Consider the following 13013-nt stretch of genomic DNA (forward strand, 5'->3'; position numbering starts at 1 on the left):
CAAAGAAAATATGGAAAAGCTGAGCATGAAACTCTTCAGGGCCTAGCTATCATTTTTTCCCCCACAGAATTGCATATGATATTTCAGGTTTTAGCATATTAAATTTCACTACCTAATTCAGACTTAACTTGAGATTCATTGAAAACCAAAACCAGCAACTTCTAAGTAAACAACTTCGAGAGCAGTCTCCTTTTATGTATTTCCAAAAAGATTCTATAAGAAGTTCGCAAACAAGCCAACTAACATTTGGGGTTCTGCCAAAGCATTCTTGAAATACTCGTGACTACTTAAAAGAACAACTAGGTAAAGAAAAAGGATAATAGAGTTTTCTTCTGAATTTCTCAAACAAATCTAAAAACTATACTTCATCCTATAGAATTACTGATGTTGAAGATCTCTAACCCCCGATCACAGCAGTGTCCAGTTTGTTGTATCCAACACATCAAACGAGACACATGCCTGGTAATGTCTGTTTTTGTCACAAGCAGAGCTTGGTCTAACCAAGTTAGAACCAACAGAGGCAGGAATCTAATAGTACAACCTGCAGGTATGTAAGAAGTACTTGCTGTATAAAGGTGACTCTATGCCTGCTGGATTTAGTGGTTAACAGCAAGCCAGCATTTGCCAACAGTTATCATCACCTCTGTCTACTTGGAATAATAAATAACCACAGTATTGCAGACATAGCTAAGGGCAACCAAATCCTTCCTTTTCCTTGGCGATTGCTGTAGCAAACAAAACATAACTGATGATATCCCAGGCCATTAAGGGAAGAGATTAAATGTGGTAAGTTGTTTATTTTTTTTCCTCCAGCAATCACTACATAATGAGAGGAAAAATTAATTTTCAAAACAAAATATATTAGGGATAATTTAATGAAGGAAAGGAAAACAACAAAAAAGCACAGAGAGTACTTGTTCACAGTCTGGAAGCAAGACACATTCAAAAAAGTTTAAGTGTCACCTCAAGTAAAGCACTGCCAATAATAACAGGATTACCAACGCTGACAGGAAATTATGAGATTAATGGAAAGAAACTTGAGGGTTTACTTCAATTCAGTTGTACAGTCAATAAGTATACAGCTATAAGATCAATAAGCACACAGATGTTAGGCTTAGTGAGATTATCACAGTGGAAAGATAATAATAATAAAAAAATGTTCACTAACATTGTACACCCACAGTAATTGCCTTCACCTGTGCTCCTACAGCTGACTCATTGCTTGCCTCATGTGGTCAATCAGAGGTTCAGGCTATGATCTACAGTTCCCATACATCAGTTTAAGAAAAATAATCAAAAATTGCAGAAAGATACAGTATTTTCTGAGTAGTTGCTATTTTGGCTATATTCTGTGAGTTTTGGATACAGTTTGCTTTTTTTTTTTTTTTTTTTTTTTTTTTTCCCAGATATATCAGCTTCTATAATAAAAGATTTTTATTTTATATTGCCTCCCTCTACAAATCTTGTCTTTCCTGAAATTCCATACTCCAGCTAGTTTTGCTGCTAAAGCAGAACGTTACACTCCCTTTGCTAGTGTTCTCACCTTGCTCCAGTTACTACTTTAATCCTGTCCTGAGCTGACTTAACTCTGTAACTTGACAGAAAATCAGGAATTTTTTTTTTTTTTAATAAAGAAAAAGTTTAGTTGTTGAGTTGAATCTGTTTACTGTACAATCAGATTACTACCACAGGTAGACCACGAGACAGAATATGTAACCTAAAGCTAGAGGGGTGTGGGAAATCCAAGAGGAATGGGACTTCCTGGTTTCTGAAGCATCTGCAGTGCATCATCTCATCCTTACATCCTTAGACCACAACTACAATATAGAAGTAGTGATCTAATAAACTTGACAAGAGTACATTATGGTTCCAAAAAAATAAAAAATAACAGGAAAAAAAAACAAAAAAACCACTTGAAATATGTTAAGGGACTCCTATGGGACATTTGTTTTGGATTAAAAGCTTTTCTAAGTTACTGTGAAAACAATGGTTTTCCAAATCTTTAGCACGGAATGGAACTGCAGTATTTGCACTAAGGAAAAAAGAGGGTAAAAGCACAAGCCTGCAAGAACAATCTTTTGCTTAAAATCTTCAAGCCTTTCTAAAACAGGTAAGGAACTTCAGATTCACTGAAGAAGTAATGTAACTAAGAGAAGAAAACAGAATAAAAATCAACAGAAAACACAGCAAGGTTTTAACAGTACCATTTTAAACAGAAATATCATTATAAACAGTAAGAGCTTTGCAACTACAATCCACAATTACAGATCTTAGTAGGGGTGATCTCAGTGGAGTAGTAAGAACAGAGCAGATAGTTGAGAAAATCAAGGGCAAGTAACATGCTAATTTATAAATTAAAAAGAATGGAAACATTCTTAATTAATATGAAAAGTAGTGGTGAGAACCTGTCTAAATGCTGATCTTCACATGTGATGACCTTGTTTTGATAGAGTATATCCCGTTTTAAAACTTCTGGTGCCAGACCAAAAGTGATGGGGTTGTAAGATACAAAGTACTGATCCAATAGAATTTCACTGTAGTTTGAATTTGTTTAAAACAAAGGCATGAGCTGAAGAATTAAGTTTATACTGCTGAGTTAACAGATATCTATTTTCTTATAGTTGGCACACTAGCAACATAAGAGCATGAATATTGTCAATTTTGTATTTTGTGCTCTGACCTAATTTAATTCAAGTGTAATTTTGGCATGGCATTTCAATTCAGATCAGGTCAGTCCTTCTGAATGACTCAGTGATTAATGTTAATGCTCAGGAAGCCATAGCCTGTGTATTCTGGTCAACAACTTCATTAAGTGGGACAGGCTCCATTTTGATTTGTGAGAGGCCAGACAAATGAGAAAACACAAAGGTAGATAAAGTGCATGGTAGCTACAGAGTATCTACAACATGCCCAAGTAATTTTGATGCTGTTACTGTAGCCTTGTTCCACCTGCCCCATCCACAATTCGAATTCCTTGCCCATATCTTTTATTAGGCTGCAGGCTGCAACCAGAGGTGTTCCACGTTAATCAAGGAAAATGTACATTAAAGATTTTGTTAGCATCATTTTAGAAGCTGTTATTGACAATACAGAGTATTGTATTTCTATGTCATAATGGGTATTTTGAAGGATGCTATTTGCCAGCACTCTGCTGTAAGGCTGTGGCTTTTTGAATTCATGGTTAGTGACCAACAGCTTCTGATGGGCTCTGGAAAGTCTCCATTGAACTTTTTTAATTAGGCACAGGCAGATTTTATAACTTAATTGGTTAGATAACAGTTATTCTGCTAGCCTCAGACATAGCGGCGGCAATGTACTGAGAGTTTTGTCTTCTATTGGCAAAAAGGTGTTTGGGCCAGGCTGTCCAGGCTGCAGAGAAAAGCAAAAACATGATTTAAATACCCCCAGAAAAGCATTCCTGAACGTGCAATTAGAAAACACACAAGGTTTTTTGGGTGGTTTTTTTTCTTTTTTTTTTTCTTTTTTTTTTCTATTTTTTTTTGTTTAACACTTGAGTCTGATGTTACCGAAATGACTTTTCCCATCCTTTGGCTCTTGGGGAACTGGGAGTAACAGTGCTACCTCATTTTTACAGGGATAATATGAGGATAATGTTTAACTTTGCAAGATGCCTGACTTTATAGCACTGAAGGCTGTGCAGTATCCAGGCGCCAGGTTTCCTTTTTCCAGGAAGCACAATGGCAAGCAGAACTCCTGGAAGACCGCGGATTCAGAATGTGTGACGAGGTGTGCAGCAGGAAGACAAACTGCACTACTCTACAAGGGGAATGTAGACCACGAAGCACCAGCGTCCCCCAGAGAGATGGGGACCCAAAGGCGAACAGAAATGGAGCCGTCGCCCGGGCAGCGAAACACACCGCGCCGACAGAGGCGCCGCAGGGCAACCCGAGGTTCACCAGGCCGCAGGCCGCACCCCTCACCCCTCTCCTCCGGAGAGCGGTACCTCTCCGCCGCGCCCCCTCAGCCAGCGACGCGCAGGCGCGGTGAGGACCGCCACGGCGGCGGCGCTTGCGCGGCGGGGCCGAGGCCCGGCAGGCGCACAAGCGCGGGGTTCTCACACCGGCGGAAGGCGGCGCTGCTGTCGCCGCGCGGGGTCCTCCCGGCCCCGACACAAAGACGAGGGCGGGTGCGGCGGTGGCGGCTCCGGCCCGCCACCCCCCGGCACCACATGGCGGCGGAGCTGCGGCCGCGCCTAGCGCCGCCCCCGCGGAGCTAAGTGAGGGCCCGCGAGCCGCGCTCTCTCCTCGCTCCTCTCCCATCCGGCACCTCCAGGAGGAGCGGGGCCCGGCCCCGAGCGCCATGCTGCCCCCGCTCCGCCGCGTTCCCTGCCGCCCGCTTCGCCCCCGTGCCCGGCGCCCCGCGCGCCTCCTGGCCGCGCTCCTTCTCGTGGCGGCGCTGAGGGGCGGCGGTACCGCGCTGCCCCCGGGCTGTAAGTACGACGGGCGCCCCAAAAGCTCCGGCAAAGCGGCGGCTGGCGGCCCGCTGGAGGTGAAGGTGGTGTGCAGCAACCTGGAGCTCGCTCATGTCCTGCCTCCCGAGGCTCTGCCCAACCGGACGGTCACGCTGTGAGTACGGTCCCGGGGGTGGTGATTTTGTTGGGAAAGAAGTCCGTGAAGCGCTGTGCGTGTGGGGGCTGCGCGGGGTGGTCCCGCCCCGCCGTGCATCGTCCCCGTGCTCCCAGCTTCGTCCTAACTTCGGGTTACGTTCAGGCGCGCTGTTTGTACGTGGACTCGATCCGAGCTCAGCCATTTGAATAACAAGTTTCCAGCAGGATGTGCAGCTTATTCCAAACTAAGTAATGCGTTACTCTTCACGGGAAGGGTTTGCAAGTTGTTTTTCTTTTCTTCCTGAGACGCTATCCGAAGCTATGCAGTAACACTGAATTTCATCAGAGATGGCCCAAAAGCCTGTGATTTTTTTTTTTTTTAGGGAGCCTGTGTTTCTGTGGGAGGACTCGAGTGTGGTTGAGTAGTGTGCAAGAAAGTTGATGAAAAGTGACAGTAGCATAGGGTCTGGCTTAATATGCTTACTTATTTTGCTGGAATGAAGTCTCCAGGAATGGGACATCCACCACATCTCTGGTCAGCCTGTTACACTGCCTCACTACCCTTATTGTAAACAACATTTTCTTTATACCCAATCTAAATCTTTCCTCTTTTCATTTGAAACCATTTCCCTTTGTGCTATCATCACAGACCCTACTAAAGAGTCTGTACCCTTCTTTCTTGAAGGTTCCCTTTAGATACTGAAAAGCTGCTGTCAGGTCACTTCAGAGTAGTCTCCAGGCTGAACAGCCTCAGTTCTCCCAGCCTTCGTTGTAGGAGAGGTGTTCCATCCCTTGGATCATTTTTGTGGCCTTCGTCTGGACATGCTCTAACAGATCCATATATCTAAACTTATGTACTTTTGTCCTGAGAACAACAGTTTGACTGTTGCCTTTGTGAACTTTGACAGCACTTAAACCTGGTGGAAGGGCTTCTTTGAGAAGTTAGAGTGAGATGTGTACCCTAGTCGTAAGGGCCAGTCAGTGGGAAAGGGGAAGACCAAAAAAGAGGGGCCTAAGTAGTTTCCCTCAGCTTGTCAATGTGCAAAGGATTGGAACGTTTTTAAATGACCTGTGAGAAGTGACCAGAATTATTCCTGTGTGAAGTTTCTGAAGTAGAAAGGAAAGCAAAAAGTGAAAGGTGACAGCTCTTTGATCAACAAATTGATTTCGGTCTTTGTTAGCTGTAAGTGTTATGCAGCTGATTAGCTGTTAAAAATACAGTATTATCCACAAAAAAAAGATAAAAGTATGTATTAGTCTGGATGATATGCTGAAGTTGACAGTGGGGGTCTTTTGATTCAAAAAGCTTGGAGTCACAGCTGTGATTACTGTGAAAGACAAGCAAATATCAAATATAGCATCCTTGCTGTGAATGGACCTTTGTTCATAATTGCAGTGACAGAATAATTTGGAAGAATTCATTTCGTTTTGATTCTTCATACTCCTTCGTTATCTAGAGCATATCTTCATACATTAATTATTTGCTTTCGTTTCTAACCAGCCTTTGAAGTGCATGACTACTTCTGAAACAGATTTTCCCTTCAGTACTCCTAACTTTTTAAATGACTTAACTGGAAAACACATTGTTTCTTGCTGTTTTCTCTAGTAAGTATCATAACAATGTTGATAGAATCATTGTGAATGCACGCTTTGAAATTTTACTTAAATGTTACTTAAAAGATTATTAAACTGATGCTTCTGGTTTTTCTAAGTAAGTGGACACAGTGGTTGTTGTGTTTCAGAATCTTTCAGGTTTCTTCATTTCAGAGGTGTAACTTTCCATATCTCTGAGATCATTGTACTGAGTCAGTGTTAACCTGGTTAGAAAACATTGGTGATTTATGAGTTGGATTGCCTTGTGCCATTATGTGCAATTTCACTAACATATTTTTTAATAGTGGCTGAGTTAATTGTTATCTAATCTTTTTCCAAAATTACTTTTTTTTTCTTTTTTTCCTCCAAGCTGATACTTGGAACTGCAGTGGTTGGTGGGTAGTGGAAAGTTTTCTGATTAGAGTCAAACTGCCCTGAATTATCTTGAATCTTGATTCTTGTGGGATTCTTCTATTAAGATAAGTCCTACTTCTATTATAGCTTTTTGGATTAGTGGATCACTGCTGAGATAAGTAGCTGAAAATAGATCACTGTTGTGTAAATCAGCTATGTTTTAATTCAGTTAATTTTCTTTTATGTTCTTATTTTGCACAAAGCAATTTTAAATATGAGGACATTTGTGTAGTTTTATATAAACAGTGTCTTGTTTTTTCTGAGAGTGAGCTGGGAAGGACTCAAGTGTTTATTCTTGAGAATCTTGGTTCCATCCTCATCACTGTTCAAACTCCTGCGCTTTCAGTAGATGAACTGCTGCGCATTTAGCATTTACACCTCCGTATTTTTCCTTCTGACCTATTTTTGAGGATAAAACTGTCTAAAAAGTGAGGAAAAGAAAATCAAAGGAAATGAGGATAAACAAGTTTGCATCCCAGTTCTTGCACATTGTTGTAGTTGGTGGTTAATAATGGCTTTGGTAGGTTTGGCAAGGTCACTACTTAGGAAATGGCTGGCTTTTGTTTGCCACAAAACCTTTCATTGCCCTTGTAATTTAGGTCACTACTGGTTACAATTACTTAGAATCTGCAGTTACAATTCAGAAAAAAGTAAAACCCTAACTATTTCAATTAATAAAGGTTAAAGTAAGGTTGCTTTGTGGTTGAAGAAGAAAATACTGAAATAAGTGCTTTAAAGTATGGAGAGATGTGTACAGGAGAATAAGTAATGTTTAGGATTTAGGACTGCAAATTGAGATTCCTTTAGAATCTAATTAGAATTAGCTAGTGCTTTGCTAAGCGGTTACTCACATTCACCTTGAAATTTGACCTTCAGTTATGGCCAAGGAAGGGACTTGTAGCCTTATATAATAAAAAGTGATTGGGATGCAAATGAAGGGTGTACCTACATGAACATCCCACATTGCTTTGACCTTTGTAGTTTAACCCGCCAGATGAGATGCTTTTGGTGTGAAGATAATATAACTGGGTGAATGTAACTTCATTCTTTGTCTACCATATTTCAGTAGATACTGAAGTCATTGCCGTGATTCACGTTTGAGGAGCAGGAGCATGCTATACCTGTGCAGTAGAAGTTTGAGATAAGATAACCATTGCTGTTGTTTCTTTGATGCAAGCTCAACTGATGATTTCACAACTTTTTCTGTTGAACATTGCTGTCCCACTGAAGACAAGCCAATGAAGTTAAAATCCTTGTTGAGAATTTTAGTCACTGATTTACATAAAAATTATCCTATAGGAATGTAAATGAATGGAGGAAATGCATGTATAGTCAGTGAAGAGCAATGTTTTTGAAACAGGAGCTTTACTGACCTGCAAACAGCTTTGCTTAGCCACATGCTCTGAAAGGAACATATGAATATCAGTGTTTGCACTTGCAAGTTAGCATTTACAAGCCATTACAGTAGCCTGGATTTGTGTTCAGAACTGTTCAAAGATACATTTAACTGGATTCCTATTGAGAAACATGTAAAAATATCACATTTTTTTGCCCACTTTCCAAATATAAGAATATCAAACTACATCTGTTAAGCAACTCAAGGGCTTGTTTATTTGGCCTTCCAAGGACCTTCAAAGCTTTTCCTTTTTTTTTTTTTTTTTTAACTTGAATTCCTAAACTCCCAGCTTTTCATAGCAAAAGATCACTCACATCACAAGGAATCACTCCTATCACAGCATGTGATTGCACTGTAATTACAGTAACTGTGTGTAGTTACATGAGTAGTTTTTTCCTACTTGCAGTAAATGAATCTTCAGGTTTTTAAAAATAAAGCATATTGTTATTATACAGTGACTTATATTTATGGCTATTAATATTCTTCCTTTTTTAACGCATCATCTGTTGCTTTGCTAAACTATGTTAATTAATTTCTTTTCCTTTGTAGAGCCTTTATTATGTGTTAGAGAAAGTGTCCTTTACAAAAAAAAAATTGTCAAACAGGAAAAACTGGCATAGTAAATGTATTCAGTGGAAGTTTCCCTCTTCTTTCTTTTAAAGTACATTTCCATTATTAACTTGAATGGTACTCTTGACAGCTAATCCCTTTTTTGTTAATGTAGTCTATCTGAGACTGTTGTAAGTGCTCTGTACTAATAACTTCAACAGTGATAACATTTTTTTGAAGACACAAAAGGCTAATAATTCCCATTAAAATTTATCTTAAAATTTTCTTCAGTCATTGGATACGTGAACTGTGCAAAATATGTGTTTCTCAAGAGTGCCTGGCAGTATGGAGACAGTGCAGTACTTGAGAACTGTCACAGCCACAGTTTACCAGTGGCATCCAACCTGCAAGAATTGGTGGTATTTCATTTTCTGTTAGGCTTTTATTCTTGTAGATCTATACAGTATATGCCTATTATTTGTGTACATTTTTTTTTTACCTTGTTGAGAAGATTGCTATCCACATTGAAAATCGCATAACATTTTATTTTATATCCTATTTCAGCACTGATTCATCACTGTGGGTGGGGTTGTTATTACACAGTATTGAGTATGTGCAGTGTTCTTTTATAAATAGGTATGCTCCCATGTATATTTGAGCGTTGCAAGAAAACTTAGCTCACAACTTGAGCAGCACCTTCTTCTAATTTGTAATATTTTGTTCTGCCTAAATAACTGCGATCATTTTGTTATTTATTAAGTGTGCACTGGGGCACTCAAATTTGTATAGTGTTCTGCTGTTTCTTTTAGTGTTGTAGTGAAGTCTTTAATGTATATAGTGAATATATGGTGATTATTGTATACATGTGTTCATATATTTGCCATATATATGGTGACTGTCATTGGTAATAATAACCTCCATGCAATAATGGTGACATCAATATATACTGATATTTCTTGAGATTCTTCCATACAAATGTTTGGATTATGCTAAGTCCTTTTCAAGAAGGTTATTATACTTCTAATCAATACATGACAAAGTTAAATGTGGCTTTTTATAATGGGTACAACTGTAGGCAATTGTTGCATGTGATAGGCTTTTAGATTTTGAATGGGAGCTTCATGTTGATTACTGCTAAGTAGAGAGGAGGATAAAGGTAAATTCTGCAGAATTCTTGAGAACAAATTTAAAATTTTGAAATTAGGCAAAATCCAGTTTCTTAATTTTTGCAGCTAACATATTTATGTAGAATTGTCCAAAGCCTTTTATTCCCCAAGAAGATATATGCAGTGCCCTTTATATGTACATTTCAATGTGTCATTCACTATTTTGCCTCAAGAATTGGTATTTTCAACTTCAGTGCTAACACTTTTTTTCTTCTTTTGATCTTTTGTTCATGGCTAGTATGCCTGGTTTTGTTCTGCAAGTGTACAGAGTTGTAGAACTTTTAAATGTAAAGTTAAATTAAGAGTTGAAGAAATAGGAGTAGACTTTGTGCTGCGTTGATGAATGAGGAGTGAACAACTACATGTCTCATTTCTTTTTTGCTTGAGGTTTGTTCACTTTGTAGATCTTATTTTTGTAATTTAAAATGAGTAAATGAGTTGGGAGATGCAAGATCAGATTTTTTTTTTTTTTTTTAGAATGTGATGGGTCCCATATGTACTTCACATGGGCCACATATGTTGCAGGTTCATGGATTTATTATTACTGCTTCAGTAGTTAGTCTTTACCTTCACTGTTATAATCTCTATAATTTCTAATTCTATACTGTTTAAGTGCTTTCTTAGTACAAATAACTCATGGAGATTAAAACCAGTTGAGGTTTTCTTCTCATTCGCAACAGTAAGTTTTAATTTCAAGAGCATCAGAGAAGGTAATTAAAGCATATTTAGCTTTCTGTGAGGACGTAATTAATGATTTTTAGATTTTACGTTGTAAAATACTTAAATTCTTTAATAGTAAACAAGTGAGAATTTTATTTTCACTTTTGGATGTAACTGTATGGCTGTTTGGCAGTGAAAACTACAATGTCTTGCTGAACTTAGTGTTTCTGTACATTGCTCCTCCTTCAGCAAAGACATGAGCATGTCCAGCACGCAAAGCAGTGCGGTCCTGCAGATACCCAGGCTGCTCTTGCATGTCTGGGATGCCAGAGCTCTGTTGGGTGAGCAGAAACTAAGGCTGGCAGCTAGGGAGGGGTGAGGGAATGGGGAGCTTCTTTGCGTGCATTTGTTGGTTATGGAGGTGAGAGATCAGAAGGGCTCTGGAAGTAGTGAAAGTAGAGTAAATAAGGTGCTGAAGAGGATACAACTGGTTTAGTGAGAGGTGAGCAAGAATCCTTGGAAATAGAACTGCTACCCAGGAAATCTTTGTAAAATTAGGAACGGGTTGCCATGAGGAAATGGATCATCCAACAGTACCATGGAAAACTTCTGTTTTGTCCACGTGGTGTTGCCATATGAGGGGATGAACAAGACTTTTCTGTCAGATTAAAAAGCTAATTTATTATGAATTAATCCATGTTGTTACAGAACAGATTTAACCCTGGTACTTAGCAGTTGGCAGAATTTGCTTATAAGTTGCGCTCAGATTTCTGAAATCATCTTGTCAGAAAGACATTAGCCCTATCTACTGCCTCAAAGTCATGTTTCAGGGCAACAGCAGCCCTCAAAAAGAATCCTCGCAACAGTGATGATTGTCTTGTTAAACCTGCCCCCTTTCTGTGGTTGGCAGTGAGTAGGTGTGTTACAGCTCTGTGCTGGAGAATGGGAGCCCCTTCCTCTTGCACTTGCTGTTTCTGACACAGCAGTGTCTGGAGCAAGGAACAGGGAAGTAAAATCTCACTGCTGACAACAGAAAGTGATATCCATGTCAGCTGACTGAAACGCTGCTGCCCAAGCAGGTGTGCTGGGCACGTGCCTTTACCTCCAGGCTCTGGCTCTGTGGGTGGCTTGCTCTTCCTTCTCTGTATGGTTCCACATGCAGTCAGTCCGAGGAGCTAAACTATTCCAAACCTGTTAAGTTCTATAGGGCTAGCATATAAATTCTTCTGCAAACGTGTCTGTGTGTTAGCAGTTGACAGGAAGTACCTGCAAACATGTCTAGACAAATCATGTCTAGACAAAGTACTTTCTTATCAGGTAATGTACTCACTGGAAATATAAGTACATGAGACTGTGGGTTTGACAGCGTATGCTATAATTAATGCTTCTGTGATAGGACTTAGAGAATGTACTGGCTGTAGCAGCTTAAGTTAAGAGAGTCTGGCTAAACTAGTGTGTGCTGTGTCCCCTGTAAGGTGAGCTATTATGCTTCATGTGTATTTGGGTGTTGGAGGAGTAGGGTAAGCTTGCACTGAAATGCAAAGGAGCATCCTAAAAAATATGCAACTGTTGGACAAGAGAAAGTCAGGAAGGAACAGAAGGAAAGGGAGTAAGGCAGGAGTTTGCAGCAGAACTCAAACTGATGCAGATGCTACAGATACAGAGGGGTTGGAAGAGAACTTGGAGGACGTCTCTGAGGATGTCATGGGCACAGGGGTTAGATTGCCAGTGCTTTTGGTTAGTTTTAGGACTAGCAACCCAGTGTGGGAAAAGGCTGGATGCTGCTTTGTACTCCTGGTTTTCTATCCTAGGTAGGCTTTCCAACCTAGGCTAAGTACTAGAAAGAGAGGTTTGGTTGTGAAGCTTATAGTTTCTTGCTATGGTACTATCTTTTTCAGCAGCATTGCTATTCATTGTTGCCTTCTACTTTGTCTCTTTATTCCAAGATGCTTTTCATGTAGTATTTTTTTGTTACCTGTTCCAGTGATGTGAACTGTATTTCACTAGAAATCAAGATTTCTGTCCTTAACTGTAGTGAATAAAGCATGTAGGCACATGTTGAATAGCAGCATGCGGAATGTGCATTGTTATCTTTATAAATTAAAGACACTGAGTTTATGCAGGAAAAATAAAGGTTAGTCCTTACTTCATATGAAGTTAATACATTTCCAGTTAAAAAATGGAAAGATATAAATAGACACAGATTTAATTTGGTATAACTTCATTACTTCTTTGTGTTCCAGTTCACAATCTTTAATATTACCTAATGCGCATAATAATAACATAGCACAGGAGATTCTTTATCTGTTGTGAATTTCTGTTTTGGAAATGCTTCAATACTAAGCTTCCCTAATTGTATTGGTTTTGTTCTCCTTTAGTAGGGGCTTTGGAAAGATTTTTCTGTGTAATAGCTTGTAGATTGTTTTCATTCCAGGGTTTTACTTTTAAGCAAGTACTGTTGGTGATGTGCACAGTCCATTACTTGATGCTGCTTTGCTTTTGACACCAGGAACTCTCTAGAAGGCAAACTACTAACTCTTGAAAAGTACTGTTTTTATGTCCTTGCTAAACCACAGCTCCTACAAAATAAACTTTGAACAATATTTGTTTTTGCAGGTTCACTGCTTTCAACAGCAAGGATAGTACAGATGGTTATTTTAGCCTAATT

The 13013-nt window shown here is 39.5% G+C and overlaps 1 protein-coding gene across 1 annotated transcript in view; it reads left to right on the top strand.

Moving 5' to 3' along the window:
- Window positions 1–4320: 4320 nt before the first annotated feature.
- ADGRA3 (adhesion G protein-coupled receptor A3) overlaps window positions 4321–13013 on the top strand; it is a gene marked incomplete at both ends in the record, with an annotated part of 60351 nt that continues 51658 nt past the window's right edge. The window contains one exon of the mRNA XM_079534809.1: window positions 4321–4586. Within this exon, the coding sequence (XP_079390935.1) occupies window positions 4321–4586 (266 nt within the window). The remainder of the gene's footprint in view (window positions 4587–13013) is intronic.

The sequence above is a fragment of the Tetrao urogallus genome (genome assembly GCF_951394365.1).
Source record: "Tetrao urogallus genome assembly, chromosome: 4".
NCBI lineage: Eukaryota > Metazoa > Chordata > Aves > Galliformes > Phasianidae > Tetrao > Tetrao urogallus.